A 24789-nucleotide genomic window follows, 5' to 3' on the forward strand; every position below is an offset into this window, starting at 1 on the left:
AATACCAGCACACGGTGACAGCATGGAACTGTGCAGATAGCAGATAGCAGTTTGGGTTTAGCTACCCTTGAGCTACCCTTGAACTCAATCGTACCTGGAACCCACAGGGTGAAAGCAAGAGAGGAAGACCCAAGAACAGCTGGAGGGGTGACACAGAACAAGACATGGAGAAAGTGGGGTGACGTATCAACACCTGGAAGGAATGGTGCAGGACAGAAGACCCAAGAACAGCTGGAGGGGTGACACAGAACAAGACATGGAGAAAGTGGGGTGACGTATCAACACCTGGAAGGAATGGTGCAGGACAGAAGACCCAAGAACAGCTGGAGGGGTGACACAGAACAAGACATGGAGAAAGTGGGGGTGACGTATCAACACCTGGAAGGAATGGTGCAGGACAGAAGACCCAAGAACAGCTGGAGGGGTGACACAGAACAAGACATGGAGAAAGTGGGGGTGATGTATCAACACCTGGAAGGAATGGTGCAGGACAGAAGGGTTTGGAAGAGATTGGAAGCGTGTAATTCCATAAGGAATTCAAAGGCCTAAGTAAGTAATGTATGTTCTCTCGAACATCCCCTAACTTCTGCCATAATCCCCGAAATACCATCCCCTGATCCAGGAGCCTTCAGTCCATATCTGATGTGCAGATATGAGTGCAGGATTTTGTTCCAGCCAAGAACACAAGAACACAGCCCTACTCCAGTGTAAAAAGCATGTATCTATGTCAGCTGGTGGTCTCTGGTGTGTGTTTGTGCATGTGGAAGCTTTTGTTCCAGTCCAGCACTAACCCACCACCACAACACCCCTACAAAGTAAACATCCATTGAGTCTCAACCGAGGGGGTACGCACCTTCTTGGCGGCCCGCGACGGAGACCTTCGCGTGGGCTTGGGTACCTCTCTGGTCAGGGTAGTGGGCAGCTTGGACACGGAGCCGTTCTCTCTCTTGGCCGTGGGCGAGGAGGCCGGGGGCGAGGAGGGGGGTGGTGAGGCTGGGGGTGAGGCAGGGGACACAGAGGTGGGTCCCCCCAGACGGACAGCCATCTCCTCGGTGCAGACGAGGCGCAGGCTGCGGAGGTACTCGTCCGTCTCCCGGTCTACCACCAGCAGCCTGGTCTCATGCTCCACCGCCTTGATCCTCTGCACCACCTGTGGGCAGAGGGAGATCATTATTGCACATCATTATAACACTGTACAGAGCCATAATATGACATTTGAAATGTGTATATTTGAAACTTGTGAGTGTTACTGTTCATTTTTTAATTGTATTTCAATTGTATATATTGTCTGTTGTTTATTATCTAGTTCACTTGCTTTGGCAATATAAACATATTTAATTTTACCTTTATTTAACTAGGCAAGTCAGTTAAGAACAAATTCTTATTTTCAATGACGGTCTAGGAACAATGGGTTAACTGCCTGTTCAGGGGCAGAACGACAGAGGGGTGTCAGCTCGGGGATTTGAACTTGCAACCTTCCAGTTACTAGCCCAACGCTCTAACCACTAGGCTACCCATGTTTCCCATGCCAATAAAGCCCTTTGAATGAAATGGAACAAAGGAGAGGATGAAAGCGTAAGATAGGGAGAGAAAGAGAATGAGAGTAATAACATGATAGTTGACATGATAATGAAGTAGTGAACTACAGGGAATAGGGGGTGATGGGAGACAGAAACACCAACACTCTCTACAGTAGCTGGACCCTACATCATGTCAGCCTCTTTGTTGAAGTGTCTAAAGTGGGTCTCCCTTGTCCCAGGCCTCCCAGCAGACGTCTGTCTCCGCCAGTGATGACTTACTGCTGAGCGGCACGGGGTAAGGGACTAGGGAGGAAGGGTTTGGGAACACATTCTCATTTACAGCAACGACCTGGGGAATAGTTACAGGGGATGGTTAGGTGGCAATGATGGTATGAGGGTTAGATTTGGAATTTAGCCAGGACACTAGGATTAACACCTCTACTCTGACAATAAGTGTCATGGGATCTTTAGTGACCACAGAGAGTCAGGACACCCGTTTAACATCCCATCCAAAAGACAGCACCCTACACAGGGCAATGTCCCCAATGACTGCCCTGGGGCATTATTTTTAGACCAGAGGAAAGGGTGCCTCCTACTGGCCCTCCAACACCACTTCCAGCAGCATCTGGTCTCCCATCCAGGGACTGACCAGGACCAACACTGCTTAGCTTAAGAAGCCAGCCAGCAGTGGTGGTGTGCTGCTGGCTTTAACCAGCAGTGGTATGCAGGGTGGTGTGCTGCTGGTTAAAGCCAGCAGTGGTATGCAGGGTGGTGTCCTGCTGGTTAAAGCCAGCAGTGGGATGCAGGGTGGTGTGCTGCTGGTTAAAGCCAGCAGTGGTATGCAGGGTGGTGTGCTGCTGGTTAAAGCCAGCAGTGGTATGCAGGGTGGTGTGCTGCTGGTTAAAGCCAGCAGTGGTATGCAGGGTGGTGTGCTGCTGGCACATATTAAACATGTCGATGTAGACCACTGACAGAGAAAACCGGATGGAGTTGGACAGTTCGTGATGTGCAATACTCACTTGATGGTGCGTATCTTTCTCCACATTTCCCCCGTTCACCTCAATGACACGGTCCCCCGGGCGCAGCCCCGAAGCTTCCGCTGACGACGCGGGCTCAACTTTGCGAATGAACTGGCCGTTCTTCCCCTTCTCACCGTGCAAGTGAAACCCATACCCGTTCTCACTCTTTGTCATGATACAAAGCCGTGGTTTCAGTTCGCTGGCCATTTCTCCTGCAGTCCAGGACTTTAACCCTATTTTGTTCTTGAATATAGTTAGCAATGCAGAAAACATACAAAAATGTAATACAATAATGACCCAACAGAGCGCAGAGCGAAACTTTCACTCTACATGTAAAACACCATCCTCTGCGTATGCGTAATTTGTTCCAAAAGTTGCTCTGCAGGTTCTTCACACACAAAAACGCTCCAAACACAAGAAAACACTCCGTATTAAAAATTATATTCCAGCATTGAACTTCACATGTAATAAAGGCAAACTCCTCCTAAAAATAGCGTAAATTATTGACCCAGGCGAACGTATTGCATGGTGGAGCCAAGATATCCGCTAGTCGTATCGTCTCTCCGAAAACGAGTGAATTATTCTTGTTGGAGGCGCAGCGTCTTCAATGCCTCCAATTTGCCCATCCTGAGGACTGATAAAGCGAGAGACCCCATGCACCATGCTGCACCAGGAAAGAGCAACAGGCACTAACTAACCCCTCTCTCGACCTCCATCCATAACAATCGGTTGGGGAATAAGGATTCAATTACAACACATGCCGGGTTTCCAGATAATTGGATAGGACACTCGTTTGGTGCGTAATAGCACCTCCCTCGCTAGAAATCAACGAGTTTTTCTGAGGCTGTCATTATAAGAGCGCGGCTCTTGAAGAGTGGTCTAAGAAGGGGTGCTTTCTCACTGAGTAGCCTAATCAAGCGCATGCTGTGGAAATGCTGCCGTTTAGCACGGGATGGGGGTCCAGGTATGAGGACTCCGCAAGTAATCGACCAATCAGTGTGCTCGCTGGGTGTCTCAAGTCTCCAAAATGGCGACCTCACCAAAAATAGTTAGGAGGTTGTTTTGTTGTGTCGGAAAGGACTCAATTGTATCATGTTGATAACACAATGATTCGTTGTCATTAAATTCAGGTAAATAACGATGTATTTGTAACATGACCCCTCTAGCACCATTACGCATGGCATACAATTACGCATACCGTTCATGTTACAATGGTGCCCCTAAGTGGTCAATTCACGAAATACATGTAAAAAGGGTATGAAAAGTGATAGTAGTATACATTTTTTTGTGTGTGGTGGTGGTGGGGGGGATTTGTGGGAACTAGTGAACAAGTGTACACTTCAGGAGAAGGGAGATGTTATTGGAACGCACCCTATCCTACACTGAGTAGCACAAGCTGAACTGCAACAGAAGGGGGAGCCCGTCTGGCCTGCATTGTCACAGTGAAACTAGTGAGAGGAGCACTAATACATGAACACAGAGGGGGCAGCAGAGTCTTTACAGCTCTGGGGGGAAGTTTCCCCTGGGCACTGATCTTGGGTCAATTTTGCATTTTCCCCAAAATGGTTAAGGTTAGGATTGGGGTAGGGTCAGCTGATACCCTACTCTGTATTTTCTAAGGCCAAGGAGGTTGTATATATGGATATAATATGCTGTTTCTATCTATACATAGAAACAGCAGGTGGCAGCAGAGGAATATATTTGGCCACGAAGACTGTACATGTACCGACCGCATGTTACAATACAATACAGGTATGATACATGATCAAGAGATAGAAATAGAATTCCTGATTCTATGTCCAGTGCACCAGTATGTCTCATTGACTTGAATGGGGATGCCGGTTCTAGCAATTCTATTTATATTTAGCCCACTTTATTTAGTTTGTGTTTGATTTATTTGACAATTCAAAAACACAATACAACCACAAATGTGGATACAATGCATTTAACAACTATCGAGAATAACACAAAATGTAAAAAAAAACCATTCTATACAGTATATTCACATACTGTATTTACAGTATATGTTTACGTTATTGTCTCTCTGTAACTTGCAAATAAAGAGCGTCACACACTCCACATATAAACTCTTAGTCATTTATTGGGTAAATCACCAAGTCAGCACCTCCACACAAAATCATTTTTCTGGGTGTGCGCCAGCTCATATTTTTTTTAATTATTTGTAACTTGCAGACAGCACTATTTCTCATACTTTTCAAACTGTGGATTAAACACAACAACAGAGAGAAACTGAGGAGGAGCAGTCCTGTCTTTAGTGTCATCCCAGGATATTAGTGTCTCTTCTTGGAGGAGCAGTCCTGTCTTTAGTGTCATCCCAGGATATTAGTGTCTCTTCTTGGAGGAGCAGTCCTGTCTTTAGTGTCATCCCAGGATATTAGTCTCTTCTTGGAGGAGCAGTCCTGTCTTTAATGTCATCCTAGGATATTAGTCTCTTCTAGGAGGAGCAGTCCTGTCTTTAGTGTCATCCCAGGATATTAGTGTCTCTTCTTGGAGGAGCAGTCCTGTCTTTAGTGTCATCCCAGGATATTAGTCTCTTCTTGGAGGAGCTGTACGTCAGTCAGGGAACCAATCACTTTCTGCAAGACGTTACTCTGACAGAAAGAACACAATCCATCCATCCATCCAGGCTCTACAGTTGTGGCCAAAAGTTTTGAGAATGACACAAATATTCATTTTCACCAAATCTGCTGCCTCAGTTTGTATGATGGCAATTTGCATATACTCCAGAACGTTATGAAGAGTGACCAGATGAATTGCAATTAATTGCAAAGTCCCTCTTTGTCATGCAACTTAACCGAATCCCCCAAAAACATTTCCACTGCATTTCAGCCCTGCCACAAAAGGACCAGCTGACATCATGTCAGTAATTCTCTCGTTAACACAGGTGTGAGCGTTGACGAAGACAAGGCTGGAGATCACTCTGTCATGCTGATTGAGTTCGAACAACAGACTGGAAGCTTCAAAAGGAGAGTGGTGCTTGGAATCATTGTTCTTCCACTGTCAACCATGGTTGCATGCAAGGAAACACGTGCCGTCATCATTGTTTTGCACAAAAAGGACTTCACAGGCAAGGATATTGCTGCGAGTAAGATTGCACCTAAATCAACCATTTATCAGATCATCAAGAACTTCAAGGAGAGCGGTTCAATTGTTGTGCCGAAGGCTTCAGGTCGCCCAAGAAAGTCCAGCAAGTGCCAGGACCGTCTCCTAAAGTTGATTCAGCTGCGGGATCGGGGCACCACCAGTACAGAGCTTGCTCAGGAATGGCAGCAGGCAGGTGTGAGTGCATCTGCACGCATGGTGAGGCGAAGACTTTTGGAGGATGGCCTGATGTCAAGAAGAGCAGAAAAGAAGCCACTTCTCTCCAGGAAAAACATCAAGGACAGACTGATATTCTGCAAAAGGTACAGGGATTGGACTGGATGGATGCAAGGATGGGCTGCCATCAGTCAGGATGCGGCCCAGAAGTTAATTGCCAGCATGCCAGGGCGGATTGCAGAGGTCTTATGAAATGCTTGTAATTATACTTCTGTATTCCATAGTAACATCTGACAAAAATATCTGAAGACATTGAAGCAGCAAACTTTGTGGAAATTAATATTTGTGTCATTCTCAAAACCTTTGGCCACGACTGTACAGTATGAATGGCTCTATGTCACTCCTCCTCTGCTCTTCTCCTACTCCTCTCTCTCTCTCTCTCTCTCTCTTTCTCTGTATCTGTCTGTCTCTCTGTCTGTCTCTCTGTCTCTCTCTGTATCTGTCTGTCTCTCTCTTTCTCTGTATCTGTCTCTATATCTCTATCTGTCTGTCGCTCTCTTTCTCTTTATCTCTCTGTATCTGTCTCTCTCTCTCTGTATCTGTCTGTCTCTCTTTCTCTCTGTATCTGTCTGTCTCTCTCTTTCTCTTTCTGTATCTGTCTCTCTCTCTGTATCTGTCTGTCTCTCTTTCTCTCTGTATCTGTCTGTCTCTATATCTCTCTATCTGCCTGTCTCTCTCTTTCTCTTTCTCTCTCTGTATCTGTCTGTCTCTCTTTCTATCACTGTATCTGTCTGTCTCTCTTTCTCTCTGTATCTGTCTGTCTCTCTTTCTCTCTGTATCTGTCTGTCTCTCTTTCTCTCTCTGTATCTGTCTGTCTCTCTTTCTATCACTGTATCTGTCTGTCTCTCTTTCTCTCTGTATCTGTCTGTCTCTCTTTCTCTCTGTATCCGTCTGTCTCTCCTTCTCTCTCTGTATCTGTCTGTCTCTCTTTCTCTCACTGTATCTGTCTGTCTCTCTTTCTCTCTGTATCTGTCTGTCTCTCTCTTTCTCTGTAGCTGTCTGTCTCTCTTTCTATCTGTATCTGTTTGTCTCTATATCTCTCTATCTGCCTGTCTCTCTCTTTCTCTTTCTCTCTCTGTATCTGTCTGTCTCTCTTTCTCTCACTGTATCTGTCTGTCTCTCTTTCCCTCTGTATCTGTCTGTCTGTCTGTCTGTCTGTCTGTCTCTCTCTCTCTCTTTCTCTTTCTCTCTCTGTATCTCTCTCTCTCTCTCTTTCTCTCTCTCTATCTGTCTGTCTCTCTCTTTCTCTCTCTGTATATCTCTCTCTCTCTTTCTCTCTCTGTATCTCTGTTTCTCTCTTTCTCTCTGTATCTGTATGTCTCTCTATTTCTATTTCTCTCTCTGTATCTGTCTGTCTCTCTCTTTCTCTCTCTGTATCTGTCTGTCTGTCTCTCTCTTTCTCTCTGTATCTGTCTCTCTCTCTTTCTCTCTCTGTATCTGTCTGTCTCTCTCTTTCTCTATCTGTATCTGTCTGTCTCTCTCTTTCTCTCTCTGTATCTGTCTGTCTCTCTCTTTCTCTCTCTGTATCTGTCTGTCTCTCTCTTTCTCTCTCTGTATATGTCTGTCTCTCTATCTCTCTGTATCTGTCTGTCTCTCTCTTTCTATTTCTCTCTCTGTATCTGTCTGTCTCTCTTTCTCTCTCTGTATCTGTATGTCTCTCTCTTTCTCTCTGTATCTGCTTCTCTCTCTCTTTCTCTCTCTGTATCTGTCTGTCTGTCTCTCTCTTTTTCTATCTGTATCTGTCTGTCTCTCTATTTCTCTTTCTCTCTGTGTATGTCTCTCTCTCTCTCTCTCTGTATCTGTCTGTCTCTCTCTTTCTATTTCTCTCTCTGTATCTGTCTGTCTCTCTTTCTCTCTCTGTATCTGTCTGTCTCTCTCTTTCTCTCTGTATCTGCTTCTCTCTCTCTTTCTCTCTCTGTATCTGTCTGTCTCTCTCTTTTTCTATCTGTATCTGTCTGTCTCTCTATTTCTCTCTCTGTATCTGTCTGTCTCTCTCTTTCTCTCTCTGTATCTGTCTGTCTCTCTATTTCTCTCTCTGTATCTGTCTCTCTCTTTTTCTATCTGTATCTGTCTGTCTCTCTATTTCTCTCTCTGTATCTGTCTGTCAATCTCTTTCTCTCTGTATCTGTCTGTCTCTCTTTCTCGCTCTGTATCTGTCTGTTTCTCTCTTTCTCTGTATCTGTCTGTCTGTCTCTCTCTCTCTTTCTCTGTATCTGTCTGTCTGTCTCTCTCTCTTTCTCTGTATCTGTCTGTCTATTTTTCTCTCTCTGTATCTGTCTGTCTCTCTCTGTATCTGTCTGTCTCTCTCTTTCTCTCTCTGTATCTGTATGTCTCTCTCTTTCTCTATCTGTCTGTCTCTCTCTGTATCTGTCTGTCTTTATCTTCTCTCTCTGTATCTGTCTCTCTCTCTGTATCTGTCTGTCTCTCTCTTTCTCTTTCTCTCTGTATCTGTCTGTTTCTGTCTTTCTCTGTATCTGTCTCTCTCTTTCTCTCTCTGTATCTGTCTGTTTCTCTCTTTCTCTGTATCTGTCTGTCTCTCTCTTTCTCTCTCTGTATTTGTCTGTTTCTCTCTTTCTCTCTCTGTATCTGACTCTCTCTGTGTATTTGTCTGTTTCTCTCTTTCTCTCTGTATCTGTCTGTCTTTCTCTTTCTCTCTCGGTATCTTTCTGTCTCTCTCTTTATCTATATGTCTTTCTCTCTCTCTCTCTCTCTCTCTGTATCTTTCTGTCTCTCTCTTTATCTATCTGTCTTTCTCTCTCTCTCTCTCTCTCTCTCTCTCTCTCTCTCTCGGTATCTTTCTGTCTCTCTCTTTATCTATCTGTCTTTCTCTCTCTCTCTCTCTCTCTCTCTCTCTCTCTCTCTCTCTCTCTCTCCATCAATCATTTAAAATTTTAATCTAAACTCCATTTACTTTCTCTGAATTTTTCAGTTCCTCCAAAAAGATAGAGCGGGTGAGAGAAAAGGGAAGTAAGAAAGAAAGGAAAGAGAGGAGAGAAACAGGCTTTTCGGCGATGCATTGAGTTGTATATCTCTCCCTCTTTCATTTTCTCACTCCTCCTCTCATCTATCATTCTCTGTCGTTAGTTATTCTGCTTTAGTTGCAGTCCTGGGGGTGGATAAGGGAGAGAGAATGGAAGAAAGAGGAGAGGGGGAGTAAGAGGTGAATCAAAGTTTTAAGCTAAAAAAAACCTTTAATGAGTGCTGTCAGTGTTAAGTTGTAAGTAGCAGGAAGTTGTGAAGTGAAATGTAATGATGGTTGTTTCTGCCTTCATTTTGGATCTACTGGCTGCACATGAGATAATGATTCTAAAGGCCTGGTCCAAATCAAACCCTTTTCCCTGTGTACTGCACTAGTCCATGTGGACTACCATATACACTGTGTTTGTAGTTGGTATAAAGTTGATATAAATCAGTTATATCTAGCTAACTAAGTAACAAACTAATTAACAAATGAACAAACTAACTAACTGGTTTTTCCACCTTTTCCTCAAATGGAATTATTCACTAAACAGGAAATTACCACTTCCTGTCCCAGTTTGCCACCTCATCCCTCTTCCTACATGAACCATAATGGATGTCCCAGTTTGCCACCTCATCCCTCTTACTACATTAACGATAATGGATGTCCCAGTTTTCCACCTCATCCCTCTTCCTACATGAACCATAATGGATGTTCCAGTTTGCCACCTCATCCCGCTTCCTACATTAACCATAATGGATGTTCCAGTCTGCCACCTCATCCCTCTTCCTACATTAACCATAATGGATGTTCCAGTCTGCCACCTCATCCCTCTTCCTACATTAACCATAATGGATGTTCCAGTCTGCCACCTCATCCCTCTTCCTACATTAACCATAATGGATGTTCCAGTCTGCCACCTCATCCCTCTTCCTACATTAACCATAATGGATGTTCCAGTTTGCCACCTCATCCCTCTTCCTACATTAACCATAATGGATGTTCCAGTCTGCCACCTCATCCCTCTTCCTACATTAACCATAATGGATGTTCCAGTTTGCCACCTCATCTCTCTTCCTACATTAACCATAATGGATGTCCCAGTTTGCCACCTCATCTCTCTTCCTACATTAACCATAATGGATGTCCCAGTTTGCCACCTCATCCCTCTTCCTACATTAACCATAATGGATGTTCCAGTCTGCCACCTCATCTCTCTTCCTACATTAACCATAATGGATGTCCCAGTTTGCCACCTCATCCCTCTTCCTACATTAACCATAATGGATGTTCCAGTCTGCCACCTCATCTCTCTTCCTACATTAACCATAATGGATGTCCCAGTTTGCCACCTCATCCCTCTTCCTACATTAACCATAATGGATGTCCCAGTTTGCCACCTCATCCCTCTTCCTACATTAACCATAATGGATGTTCCAGTCTGCCACCTCATCCCTCTTCCTACATTAACCATAATGGATGTTCCAGTCTGCCACCTCATCCCTCTTCCTACATTAACCATAATGGATGTTCCAGTCTGCCACCTCATCTCTCTTCCTACATTAACCATAATGGATGTTCCAGTCTGCCACCTCATCCCTCTCCCTACATTAACCATAATGGATGTTCCAGTTTGCCACCTCATCCCTCTTCCTACATTAACCATAATGGATGTTCCAGTCTGCCACCTCATCCCTCTTCCTACATTAACCATAATGGATGTCTCAGTTTGCCACCTCATCCCTCTTCCTACATTAACCATAATGGATGTTCCAGTCTGCCACCTCATCCCTCTTCCTACATTAACCATAATGGATGTCTCAGTTTGCCACCTCATCCCTCTTCCTACATTAACCATAATGGATGTTCCAGTCTGCCACCTCATCCCTCTTCCTACATTAACCATAATGGATGTTCCAGTTTGCCACCTCATCCCTCTTCCTACATTAACCATAATGGATGTCCCAGTTTGCCACCTCATCCCTCTCCCTACATTAACCATAATGGATGTTCCAGTTTGCCACCTCATCCCTCTCCCTATATTAACCATAATGGATGTTCCAGTCTGCCACCTCATCCCTCTTCCTACATTAACCATAATGGATGTCCCAGTTTGCCACCTCATCCCTCTCCCTACATTAACCATAATGGATGTTCCAGTCTGAAAAGGACACACAAATCAAATCCACTTTATTTCAACCTGGCCATCGGAACACAATAAACCCTTACACCCAAAGGATTGTTTCCGGCAGACCTTTTAAATAAAATAGCAATTTCCAGGCAATTGCCACTCAGGCCAGCGTCGTGGTGAGGCCGTAAATAGATATGTCTGCAATACCACCATTGTTTTCCTTTCTGTCTTATTCATGATTAAATTACTTTTTTTGTCTTCTCACAATGCAAACACACCTTTGGCGAGAATCCTTCTGTTCTGTTCCGTTTTACATTTTGTATCATCATTTCCTCTGAGCTGAGGTCATGCACATTGTGTGTAACAGGTAGAGAGTTCTATGCCTAATGCACTAGACAACAAGACAGCATGTCTAAGATAGGGGGAGAGAGAGAAGGGGGAGTGATGAGTCGGCTCTAATCACCCTTTATTTATCTCTTAACCTTTTATCTCTCCCTTTCTCTTTTACTCTCCTGTCTGTTCCTCATTCCCGACTTTCTGCTTTCTCTGTCTACATCTCCTCCACTCATCTCCTAATATCTGTCTCTCTGTCTCTCTGTCTCTCTGTCACTCTCACTCACTCTTACTCTCGCTTTCTGCTTCTGTCTCAATTCAATTCAATTTCAATGTAAGGGCTTTATTGGCATGGGAAAAACATGTTAACATTGCCAATGTAAGTGAAGTAGATAATAAACAAAAGTGAAATAAACAATACAAATGAACAGTAAACTTTACACTCACAGAAGTTCCAAAAGAATAAAGACAATTCAAATGTCATATTATGTCTGAATACAGTGTTGTAATAATGTGCAAATGGTTAAAGAACACAAGGGAAAATAAATAAACATAAATATGGGTTGTATTTACAAGGGTGTTTGTTCTTCACTGGTTGCCCTTTTCTTGTGGCAACAGGTGGGCGGGCATGTCCCCGTTCACATCGACAGAGCTGCAGCTTCAAGTTCCTCGATGTCAATGTCACCAAGGACTTGAAAAGGTCCACACACGCACAGTTGTGAAGAAGGTGCGACAGCGCCTCTTCCCTCTCAGGAGGCTGAAAAGTTCTTCAGCTGCACTATTTGAGAGAATCTTGACTGGCTACATCACTGCTTGTTATGGCAACAGCACCGCCCTCGATCGCATGGCGCTACAGACAGTGGTGCGGACAGGCCAGTGCATCACTGGGGCCGAGCTCCCTGCCATCCAGGACCTCTATACCAGGCGGTGTGAAAGGAAGACTCCAGCCACCCAGGCCACAGACTGCTCTCTCTGCTTCCTCACAACAAGCGGTACCGATACATCAAGTCTGAAAAGCCGTAAACCCTCTCATGAAAAATAAAGATTGATAGAGTGAGCAACAGTAAACCTTACCTGTATTATTAGTGGATATGAAATGGAGCTTTCAGCTTTACCACACCATTCAACATATGTTTTCCTGAAGACCTCTGCCTTTTTTAGTGACGTTGGTGGACTTTTATAGAGGCAAGCAGGTCGATAGGGATGGTAGAAGAGAAGTGATGGTGGGAGTAAGGCAGTCTGGGAATTGTGCTCCTGGGAATTGACAGGATAGGGATTACCATGTGCTGTAAATCACTGTCAGTCACTTGGCTAGTGGAGGATCTTCGCCCCTCGCCTCATTGTAGCAATTCCATTGAGTTAAAACCAATAGCAGCTGATGTCCATATACTGTACCATGATTTGGGCCGTGACTTTATCCTGACCACAAAAAAAAACAGCTGTGGTTTGCTCTGTAAAAATATTATCTGCATCTCTGTGAACACATGGCAATTCCCTCTGGCTATTCAGAGCCAGCAGAGTATTCCTGCGTCATGCATATTCACATGCTGGAAACACTGCCTTCTCACTCTCCAAATGGAAAAGTATAGGCCTAGTATAGCTCTACTGGGGATGGTGAGAACAGCTTGTTGGACACACACACACACACACACACACACATTTATAGTGACTCTACACACAAGCACACACACTCATATTTACATATCTACCTCTTTCACTCCAGTATCCCTGCACATTGTAAATATGGTATTGGAACTGACCCTGTATATAACTTCTTACTGTCTTGTGTTCTTCTTATTTTCATTTCTTGTGTGTTTTTGTTCTACCTTATGTTATTTGTAGTGTTCAATTCTTATTGATTACTGCATTGTTGGGTTTGGAGCTTGCAAGACAGGCATTTCATTGTACTTGTGCACGTGATATTCAAACATGAAACTAGAAACATATGATAAGCAAAAAGTTTGTGAGAATCAATAATAACTATAATTTAGTCTCAGTTGTCTTTTACCACCCTACAAACAAGACAGCCTGTCTAAGATAACTCAGAAATGCTTATTAATACATTTTTTACATTATTCTGAAAGAAATAAACACATATTATTTGCATTGGGGGCGGCAGGAACAGTCAATACACCTCTGACCAAGGAAAATCAGAGAGGCAGCTTGACATTTTGGAAAGCGGCCTGTAATTCTGAAAGCAGGGCATCGGAACAATAAACCATTACACCCAGAGAATTGTTCCGGCAGACCTTTCAAATAAAATAGCAATTTCCAGGCAATTGCCACTCAGGCCAGCGTCGTGGTGAGGGCGTAAATAGATACGTCTGCAATTCCACCATTGTTTTCCTTTCTGTCTTATTCATGATTAAATGACTTTTTTTTGTCTTCTCACAATGCAAACACACCTTTGGCGAGAATTCTTCTGTTCTGTTCCGTTTTACATTTTGTATCAGCCATAATCATAATTTCCTCTGAGCTGAGGTCAAGCACGTTGTGTGTAACAGGTAGAGAGTTCTATGCCTAATGCACTAGACAACAAGATAAAATTATTACAGTTTCTCCTTTTTTCAAATATCTACACACAATTCCCAAAACTGCACACACAAAATGCAAAATGCCTCACATCTCCTTCAAAATGTAACACTGCATTCAAAATGCCATAAACACATGTCAGAATGAAGCATTTGCATCAAAAGGCAAACACTGCTTTCATAATAGTACATTTTTGGATATACCATGTAAACACTGTTGTTCTAAATCTAAAGCTCTTTGGTCTTTCATAATAGTACATTTCTGGATATACCATGTAAACACTGTTGTTCTAAATCTAAAGCTCTTTGGTCTTTCATAATAGTACATTTCTGGATATACCATGTAAACACTGTTGTTCTAAATCTAAAGCTCTTTGGTCTTTCATAATAGTACATTTCTGGATATACCATGTAAACACTGTTGTTCTAAATCTAAAGCTCTTTGGTCTTTCATAGGCTTATATCTACATTTCAATACAATTGTGTGTGTGTGGGGTCCCGGGGGGGGGGGGGGGGGGGGCAGTCCAGGAATTGGCGGGGGGGGGGGGGGGGGGGGGGGGGGGCGGAGTCACCTGGGTCTGGCCACAATACTTTGTCCACATCACAAGATACGTTTTCTCTTGCCAAACATCGATGGAAGTATCTCCCAGCATGGCGTATCCAACCTTGGACAGAGGCAACCTCTATGTCCCCACATGGAGGGAAGTATCTCCTAGCATGGCGTATCCAACCTTGGACAGAGGCAACCTCTATGTCCCCACATGTGTCCTCCATTGCCTGGAGAAGCGTCATGCGGGCATAGGGTTGGCGATCATACACTTTCCAGCGCCAGGCTGAGAATAATTCCTCTATGGGATTTAGAAAAGGTGAATATGGGGGTAGGTACAAAACTACAAAGTGTGGATGGGTGGCAAACCAGTTTTGGACCAGAACAGCCCGGTGAAAACTAACATTGTCCCATAAAACCACAAATCTAGCAGGCTCCTGATCTGGATCAGGGACAAGCATTGTGTAAATTGCATCCAGAAAAGTGAGCATATGGCCGGTGTTGTACGGACCCAGTGTGGCATTGTGATGGAGGACCCCGTTCTGAGTGATGGCAGCACACATAGTTATATTACCCCCACGCTGTCCAGGGACATTGGTAATTGCCCTCTGTCCTATTACATTTCTTCCGCGGTGCCTGGTTTTGGTGAGGTTGAAGCCAACCTCATCCACATAAATAAATTCACGGCGAATTACATGGGCATCCAGCTCCAATACTCTCTGTAACAGACAAAAGGATATACAGATGAGTAAATATGGTATGTCTGAAGAACTGGAAGTAGTGTTGCATACATACCTCTACAAAGTCATGTCGCATATTCTTGACTCTGTCAGAGTTTCTCTCAAATGGCACCTTGTAAAGTTGTTTCATTGTCACTCGGTGCCGTTGGAGGATGCGCTGTGTGGTCGACAGGCTTACAGCATTGATGTTGTTAAATATGGTGTCAATATTCAAGATACGCTCTCTAATCTCTCAAATCCTAAATGCATTGTTGGCCAAAACCTTATTTATAATTGCAGTCTCTTGTACATCTGTAAACAAGCGTCCTCGTCCTCCATGATGTCTTTGCCTTTCCACTCTGTACAGAATTCAAACACAGTGTGTGTTCAGCATAGGAACTGTAAACAATGTACAAAAAAATGTAGTACAGCATGATAACCAACCTCATTCAATCAGTGCAGTTCAGTAAATGGATGACTTAGAGTTACAAATGTTTATGTAATACTATGCAGTCATAGTATAGTCATTAGATAGTTGCATACCTGTTCTCATTTCTGAAGGTTCGAATTATGGATGCCACTGTAAATCGACTCAAGTTGGGCTGGACTCTCAGTCCAGCCTCTCTCATGGTCAAACCGTGGTTGATCACATGATCAACAAGTGTTGCCCTAATCTCATCAGAGATGGCTCTCCTTCCTTCTCTTCTTTGCCCTCTTCTTCCTCTTCCTCCTACTCCTCTTGCTCTCTGTCCATTGTTGGCATCCATTGTTCAAAACAGGTAATCTGACCTTTGACCTATTTATAGGCCTATACTACAGTAAAGCAGTGATTGGTTAAGCTATTAGTGTTTGCACATGTGAGGAGTGTGTTTGTGACCTGGTGAATAAGTGTAGCATTTTGATTGGTTGTGTTTGGAAAAGGAAAGCAAGTCACTTCCTGTTAGATTTTTGTGTTTTAGGTAGAGAATTATGTGTAGTGTTTTGAAAAGTGTTTTATGCAATTGACAAAGGCTGAGAAATAGCTTCTGGTTTTGGATATTTGGTGTGTAGTTTTGCACTTTGAATGAAAGATTTTGTGTGTAAGCAGTTGGAAAAAACTGTAATAAGCATTTCTGAGTTTTTACATAATTCAGAAAGAAATAAAAAATATTATTTGCATTGGGGGCGGCAGGAACAGTCTATACACCTCTGCATGACCAAGGAAAATCAGAGAGGCAGCTTGACATTTTGGAAAGCAGCCTGTAATTCTGAAAGCAGGGCATCCATTAAATTATCTTTTTGGTTTAAGATTCTGACTGGTGAGATGCTGGGTTTTTGGAAAGGACTATCAAATGATTATTCCATCCTGTCTCCTGTAATCTTTTGGTTGAAGAGAGATGAGTACATATTATTGTAGAGTCTAGTGAAACTCTGTAGGTATTGCATGTGGCTCAGTTACAGTATTTACACATGCATGTCAAAACATGCATCCAGGTAGAAAGGTCTCTAGTTCGAATCCCGAGCTGAGAAGGTGAAAAATCTGTTGATGTGCCCTTGAGAAAGGCACTTCACCCTAATTTCTCCAGATAATGACAGACCTTGGCCGTGACCTCACTCTCTGAGGGTGTCTCAGAGTTGTGATATGCAAAGTAGCAGTGCTTGTGTCACGCCCTGACCATAGAGAGCCCTTGGATTCTCTATAGTGGTTTAGGTCAGGGTGTGACTAGGGGGGTGTTCTAGAATGTGTATTTCTATGTTGGTGGTTTTGTATGGTTCCCAATTAGAGGATCATATTTAGGAAGCCTATTGTTCCCACCCTGGTTGTGGGATATTGTTTAGGTTAGTGCTTTGTTGTGCTCCGTGACTGCATGTTTGTTATTCTTTGTTGTTTTGTTGTAAGTTTCACTATTAAAGGTAATGAGGAACTCTACACACGCTGCGCCTTGGTCCACTCATTTCAACAAACGTGACAGAATATCCCACCAAACCAGGACCAAGCAGCGTGCCTAAAAGGGAAAGGTGTTTTGGACATGTGAAGAAGTGATGGGTGGATGCGAAACCCTTCCTTCGCGGCCACAGAAAGCCCAAGGACAACCCCAAGATTTTTTGGGGGGAGCACAAGGGGTAGCCGGTCGAGCCGGGGCAAGAGCCAGAGACCGTCAGGGAGGCAATGGAGAAGTTGAGAGATGAGAGAGATGTTGTGCAAGTGTGTTCTGCTCAACATTCGACCAGAGGATCCGGTTAGCAGTCTGGTGAAACCTGTGCCGGCTCCACACATCTGGACTCCAGTGCGCCTCCCCAGTCCGGTACGTCCTGTGCCAGCTCCCCACACTCTCCCTGAAGTACGTGTCACCAGTCCGATACCACCTGTGCCGGCTCCACGCCCAGGCCTTCAGTGCGCCTCCCCAGTCCCGCTCCATCACAAAAGCGGAGAGCAACCCCTGTCCTTCACCTCCACAGCATCATCCCTCGTCCCTCCCTTCACCTCCACAGTATCATCCCTCGTTCCCTACCTCCACCTCCACAGCATCATCCCTCGTCCCTCCCTTCACCTCCACAGTATCATCCCTCGTCCCTCCCTTCACCTCCACAGTATCATCCCTCGCTCCCACCATCCACCTCCACAGTGTCATCCCTCGTTCCCTCCCTTCACCTCCACAGTATCATCCCTCGTTCCCACCCTCCACCTCCACAGCATCATCCCTCGTTCCCACCCTCCACCTCCACAGCATCATCCCTCGTTCCCACCATCCACCTCCATGGTGTCATCCCTCGTTCCCACCATCCACCTCGACAGCATCATCCCTCGTTCCCACCCTCCACCTCCACAGCATCATCCCTCGTTCCCATCCTCTACCTCCACAGCATCATCCCTCGTGCCCTCCCTTCACCTCCACAGCATCATCCCTCGTTCCCATCCTCTACCTCCACAGCATCATCCCTCGTTCCCTCCCTTCACCTCCACAGCATCATCCCTCATTCCCTCCTTTCACCTCCACAGCATCATCCCTCGTTCCCTCCCTTCACCTCCACAGCATCATCCCTCATTCCCTCCCTTCACCTCCACAGCATCATCCCTCGCTCCCACCCTCCACCTCCACAGCATCATCCCTCGCTCCCACTCTCCACCTCCACGGTGTCATCCCTCGACCCCTCCCTTCACCTCCACAGCATCATCCCTTGTTCCCACCCTCCACCTCCACAGTATCATCCCTCGTTCCCACCCTCTACCTCCACAGCATCATCCCTCGTTCCCTACCTCCACCTCCACAGCATCATCCCTCGTCCCTCCCTTCACCTCCACAGCATCATCCCTCGTCCCTCCCTTCACCTCCACAGCATCATCCCTCGTTCCCACCCTCTACTTCCACAGCATCATCCCTCGTCCCTCCCTTCACCTCCACAGCATCATCCCTCATTCCCTCCCTTCACCTCCACAGCATCATCCCTCGCTCCCACCCTCCACCTCCACAGTAACATCCCTCGTTCCCACCATCCACCTCCACGGTGTCATCCCTCGTTCCCTCCCTTCACCTACACAGTATCATCCCATTACAGGAGGAAGAGAAGTGGAGATGTTTTGGCTTCCAGGGGTGGGAAAAAGGAGTGTTGAGAATGGAGATAATTCCTGATAATCCCGACGCTCCTTGGTTCTGGCTGGGTTCTTGTTATTGTAGGGGCAGACTATAACAGAGGGTGACGTTATCAGTGATTGGAACAAGGAGTGTAACAGCAATCTGATGTTATGAATACATGTATGAATATCCAGTATTTTTTGTGTTCATTCTTTGCTCCTCTATGGGAATGGTGACATTGGTCATTTGTCAACATGACAGCAGGTTCACATCAGATGTGAATAATTAAAACCCTCCACGACGTCCCCTTCTCAGCCCTACACTCTTCTGAGCATGTTCTCAAATTAACATTACATCTGACCTTGATTGATGGAGAGAGAGAGAGAAAGGGGGGGGGGGCGAAATGGGGGGAGAGAGAGAGACAGTGATGGAGAGAGATGCTGTAACTGATTGATGGATAAATATAAATATCTAAGCAGCCTAATTGATGGTGATTTTACTTTAAGGTATTCATGAGAGAGGGGAGACGGGGGGGGGGGGGGGGGGTGCTCTGTTTCCCTGACAGAGAGAAAGAATGACACATTATCAGGTCACAGCAGACCAGCAGTGTGCTGTTCTATGACTCTCTTCCTCCCTCGTTCCCTACCTCCACAGCATCATCCCTCGTTCCCTACCTCCACCTCCACAGCATCATCCAACTTTCCCTACCTCCACCTCCACAGCATCATCCCTCATTCCCACCCTCCACCTCCACAGATTCCTCTCTCGTTACCTCCCTCCACCTGCACATAGTCCTTCCTCATTCCCTCCCTCCACCTCCACAGAATCCTTCCATGTTCTCTTCCTCCACAGAGTCCTTCCTTGTTCCCTCCATTCACCTCCACAGATTCCTTCCTCTTGCCTCCCTCCACCTGCACAGAATCCTTCCACGTTCCCTCCCTCCACCTCCACAGAGTCCTTCCTCGTTCCCTCCCTCCACCTCCACAGAGTCATTCCTCATCCCTCCCGCCACCTCCACATAGTCCTTCCACGATCCCTCCCTCCACGTCCACAGAGTCCTTCCACGTTCCCTCCCTCCACCTCCACAGAGTCCTTCCTCGTTCCCTCCCTCCACCTCCACAGCGTCCTTCCACGTTCCCTCCCTCCACCTCCACAGAGTCCTTCCTCGTTCCCTCCCTCCACCTCCACAGAGTCCTTCCACGTTCCCTCCCTCCACCTTCACAGGGTCCTTCCTCATTCCTTCCCTCCACCTCCACAGCGTCAGCCCTCACCTTATCCTCCTCACAGTCTGTGGAAGACAAGTTTCCTTCCCCTTCCCTCCTCTCACAGTTGTTATCAAATCTGTCCATTTCTAAAATCTTTGACATCCAAGACCGTCAAGAAGGGAGGAGAAGCACTGTCAAAGTTTACAATGGAGGTGCCATCTCCCAACTGCAGTATGAAAAATATACATTTTAAAAGAAACTGACAGAGAGAGAGAGAGAGAACTGGTAACAAGAAGAATGTGCTCCAATTATTTCACAAATACAGAGGTGTCTTGGAGTCAGGGGGCCAAAATAGAGAAACTGCTATGTTTAATGCAAAACCCCATTCAAACAGATAACCCACTAACATATTGTACAAACCCAGCCAGTATGCCTGTAGGACTCTGTAACATAGTCTACAAACCCAGCCAGTATGCCTACAGGACTCTATAACATAGTCTACAAACCCAGCCAGTATGCCTGTAGGACTCTGTAACATAGTCTACAAACCCAGTCAGTATGCCTGTAGGACTCTATAACATAGTCTACAAACCCAGCCAGTATGCCTGTAGGACTCTATAACATAGTCTACAAACCCAGCCATTATGCCTGTAGGACTCTGTAACATAGTCTACAAACCCAGTCAGTATGCCTGTAGGACTCTGTAACATAGTCTACAAACCCAGTCAGTATGCCTGTAGGACTCTATAACATAGTCTACAAACCCAGCCAGTATGCCTGTAGGACTATGTAACATAGTCTACAAACCCAGTCAGTATGCCTGTAGGACTCTGTAACATAGTGTACAAACCCAGTCAGTATGCCTACAGGACTCTATAACATAGTCTACAAACCCAGCCAGTATGCCTGTAGGACTCTATAACATAGTGTACAAACCCAGTCAGTATGCCTGTAGGACTCTGTAACATAGTGTACAAACCCAGTCAGTATGCCTGTAGGACTCTATAACATAGTCTACAAACCCAGCCAGTATGCCTGTAGGACTCTGTAACATAGTCTACAAACCCAGTCAGTATGCCTGTAGGACTCTATAACATAGTCTACAAACCCAGTCAGTATGCCTGTAGGACTCTATAACATAGTCTACAAACCCAGTCAGTATGCCTGTAGGACTCTATAACATAGTCTACAAACCCAGTCAGTATGCCTGTAGGACTCTGTAACATAGTCTACAAACCCAGTCAGTATGCCTGTAGGACTCTGTAACATAGTCTACAAACCCAGTCAGTATGCCTGTAGGACTCTGTAACATAGTCTACAAACCCAGTCAGTATGCCTGTAGGACTCTGTAACATAGTCTACAAACCCAGTCAGTATGCCTGTAGGACTCTGTAACATAGTCTACAAACCCAGTCAGTATGCCTGTAGGACTCTATAACATAGTCTACAAACCCAGCCAGTATGCCTACAGGACTCTGCAACATAGTCTACAAACCCAGCCAGTATGCCTGTAGGACTCTGTAACATAGTCTACAAACCCAGCCAGTATGCCTGTAGGACTCTGTAACATAGTGTACAAACCCAGTCAGTATGCCTGTAGGACTCTATAGAAGTGTGTGGGATGAATGGATGTCACTACAGTCAGTATTGAGGTCAGAACTACAGGAAACAAGCATATTTAATAGATGAGAGCTGTCATATACCTGATGAGTGCTGCTGACGTCATTCCTGACTGCTGCTGTGTGTGTCCTGTCTGGACACTGTATGTGGCTGTGTGGGACACAGTGTGTAGGAGATAGTGTGGGGTAAAGTGGAGAGGACTGCGTCACGTGTGTGTGTGTGTGTATGTGTTTGTGTGTGTGTGGGTGGGTGTGTGTGTGTGTGTGTTGGTGTGGGTGTTTATGTGTGTCTGTGTTAGCGCTTCAGTGACCGAATACATTTTCATGTGTGTATGTGAATGTTTATGTTGGGTATGTTGTTCAGTTTGTGTATCAGTTCTGACTGTTTCAGTGTGTATGTGTTGTTCAGTTTGTGCATCAGTTATGACTGTTTCAGTGTGTATGTTGTTCAGTTTGTGCATCAGTTATGACTGTTTCAGTGTGTGTATGTGTTGTTCAGTTTGTGCATCAGTTCTGACTGTTTCAGTGTGTATGTTGTTCAGTTTGTGCATCAGTTATGACTGTTTCAGTGTGTGTGTGTTGTGCAGTTTGTGCATCAGTTATGACTGTTTCAGTGTGTATGTTGTTCAGTTTGTGTATCAGTTATGACTGTTTCGGTGTGTGTGTGTTGTTCAGTTTGTGCATCAGTTATGACTGTTTCAGTGTGTATGTTGTTCAGTTTGTGCATCAGTTATGACTGTTTCAGTGTGTGTGTGTTGTTCAGTTTGTGCATCAGTTATGACTGTTTCAGTGTGTATGTTGTTCAGTTTGTGCATCAGTTCTGACTGTTTCAGTGTGTGTGTGTTGTTCAGTTTGTGCATCAGTTCTGACTGTTTCGGTGTGTATGTGTTGTTCAGTTTGTGCATCAGTTATGACTGTTTCAGTGTGTGTGTGTTGTTCAGTTTGTGCATCAGTTATGACTGTTTCAGTGTGTGTGTGTTGTTCAGTTTGTGTATCAGTTATGACTGTTTCAGTGTGTGTATGTTGTTCAGTTTGTGTATCAGTTATGACTGTTTCAGTGTGTGTGTGTTGTTCAGTTTGTGCATCAGTTCTGACTGTGTCAGTGTGTATGTGTTGTTCAGTTTGTGCATCAGTTCTGACTGTGTCAGTGTGTGTATGTTGTTCAGTTTGTGCATCAGTTCTGACTGTGTCAGTGTGTGTGTGTTGTTCAGTTTGTGTATCAGTTATGACTGTTTCAGTGTGTGTATGTTGTGCAGTTTGTGCATCAGTTATGACTGTTTCAGTGTGTGTGTGTTGTTCAGTTTGTGTATCAGTTATGACTGTTTCAGTGTGTATGTTGTGCAGTTTGTGCATCAGTTATGACTGTTTCAGTGTGTGTATGTTGTTCAGTTTGTGCATCAGTTATGACTGTTTCAGTGTGTGTATGTTGTTCAGTTTGTGCATCAGTTATGACTGTTTCAGTGTGTGTATGTTGTTCAGTTTGTGCATCAGTTATGACTGTTTCAGTGTGTATGTGTTGTTCAGTTTGTGCATCAGTTATGACTGTTTCAGTGTGTATGTTGTTCAGTTTGTGCATCAGTTATGACTGTTTCAGTGTGTATGTTGTGCAGTTTGTGTATCAGTTATGACTGTTTCAGTGTGTGTGTTGTGCAGTTTGTGTATCAGTTATGACTGTTTCAGTGTGTGTGTTGTTCAGTTTGTGTATCAGTTATGACTGTTTCGGTGTGTGTGTGTTGTGCAGTTTGTGCATCAGTTATGACTGTTGCAGTGTGTATGTTGTTCAGTTTGTGTATCAGTTATGACTGTTTCAGTGTGTGTATGTGTTGTTCAGTTTGTGCATCAGTTATGACTGTTTCAGTGTGTATGTTGTTCAGTTTGTGCATCAGTTATGACTGTTTCAGTGTGTATGTTGTGCAGTTTGTGCATCAGTTATGACTGTTTCAGTGTGTGTATGTTGTTCAGTTTGTGTATCAGTTATGACTGTTGCAGTGTGTATGTTGTTCAGTTTGTGTATCAGTTATGACTGTTTCAGTGTGTGTATGTTGTGCAGTTTGTGCATCAGTTATGACTGTTTCAGTGTGTATGTGTTGTTCAGTTTGTGCATCAGTTATGACTGTTTCAGTGTGTATGTTGTTCAGTTTGTGCATCAGTTATGACTGTTTCAGTGTGTATGTTGTGCAGTTTGTGCATCAGTTATGACTGTTTCAGTGTGTGTATGTTGTTCAGTTTGTGTATCAGTTATGACTGTTGCAGTGTGTATGTTGTTCAGTTTGTGTATCAGTTATGACTGTTTCAGTGTGTGTATGTTGTGCAGTTTGTGCATCAGTTATGACTGTTTCAGTGTGTATGTGTTGTGCAGTTTGTGTATCAGTTATGACTGTTTCAGTGTGTGTATGTGTTGTTCAGTTTGTGCATCAGTTATGACTGTTTCAGTGTGTATGTTGTTCAGTTTGTGCATCAGTTATGACTGTTTCAGTGTGTATGTTGTGCAGTTTGTGCATCAGTTATGACTGTTTCAGTGTGTGTATGTTGTTCAGTTTGTGTATCAGTTATGACTGTTGCAGTGTGTATGTTGTTCAGTTTGTGTATCAGTTATGACTGTTTCAGTGTGTGTATGTTGTGCAGTTTGTGCATCAGTTATGACTGTTTCAGTGTGTATGTGTTGTGCAGTTTGTGCATCAGTTATGACTGTTTCAGTGTGTGTATGTTGTTCAGTTTGTGCATCAGTTATGACTGTTTCAGTGTGTGTGTGTTGTGCAGTTTGTGCATCAGTTATGACTGTTTCAGTGTGTGTATGTTGTTCAGTTTGTGTATCAGTTATGACTGTTTCAGTGTGTGTATGTTGTTCAGTTTGTGCATCAGTTATGACTGTTTCAGTGTGTGTATGTTGTTCAGTTTGTGTATCAGTTATGACTGTTTCAGTGTGTGTATGTTGTTCAGTTTGTGTATCAGTTATGACTGTTTCAGTGTGTGTATGTTGTGCAGTTTGTGTATCAGTTATGACTGTTTCAGTGTGTGTATGTTGTTCAGTTTGTGTATCAGTTATGACTGTTTCAGTGTGTGTATGTTGTTCAGTTTGTGCATCAGTTATGACTGTTTCAGTGTGTATGTGTTGTTCAGTTTGTGCATCAGTTATGACTGTTTCAGTGTGTGTGTTGTTCAGTTTGTGCATCAGTTATGACTGTTTCAGTGTGTGTATGTTGTTCAGTTTGTGCATCAGTTATGACTGTTTCAGTGTGTGTATGCAACAATGAGTGTCTGCAGAGTATGTAAGTTTGTGTGTTTCTATCAATCATACATTATGCATTAAATT

At 44.4% G+C, this 24789-nt stretch overlaps 1 protein-coding gene across 1 annotated transcript in view; it reads right to left on the bottom strand.

Moving 5' to 3' along the window:
- LOC110486921 (Na(+)/H(+) exchange regulatory cofactor NHE-RF2) overlaps positions 1-3537 on the bottom strand; it is a 61331-nt gene extending 57794 nt beyond the window's left edge. The window contains exons 1-2 of the mRNA XM_090194174.1: positions 2540-3537; positions 854-1150 (exon numbers count right to left, since the gene is read on the bottom strand). Of these exons, the coding sequence (XP_090050300.1) occupies positions 854-1150; positions 2540-2812 (570 nt within the window). The 5' untranslated portion in view covers positions 2813-3537. The remainder of the gene's footprint in view (positions 1-853; positions 1151-2539) is intronic.
- Positions 3538-24789: the final 21252 nt, after the last annotated feature.

The sequence above is a fragment of the Oncorhynchus mykiss genome, chromosome 12 (assembly GCF_057628025.1).
Source record: "Oncorhynchus mykiss isolate SJ-2025 chromosome 12, ASM5762802v1, whole genome shotgun sequence".
Classification (NCBI taxonomy): Eukaryota; Metazoa; Chordata; class Actinopteri; order Salmoniformes; family Salmonidae; genus Oncorhynchus; species Oncorhynchus mykiss.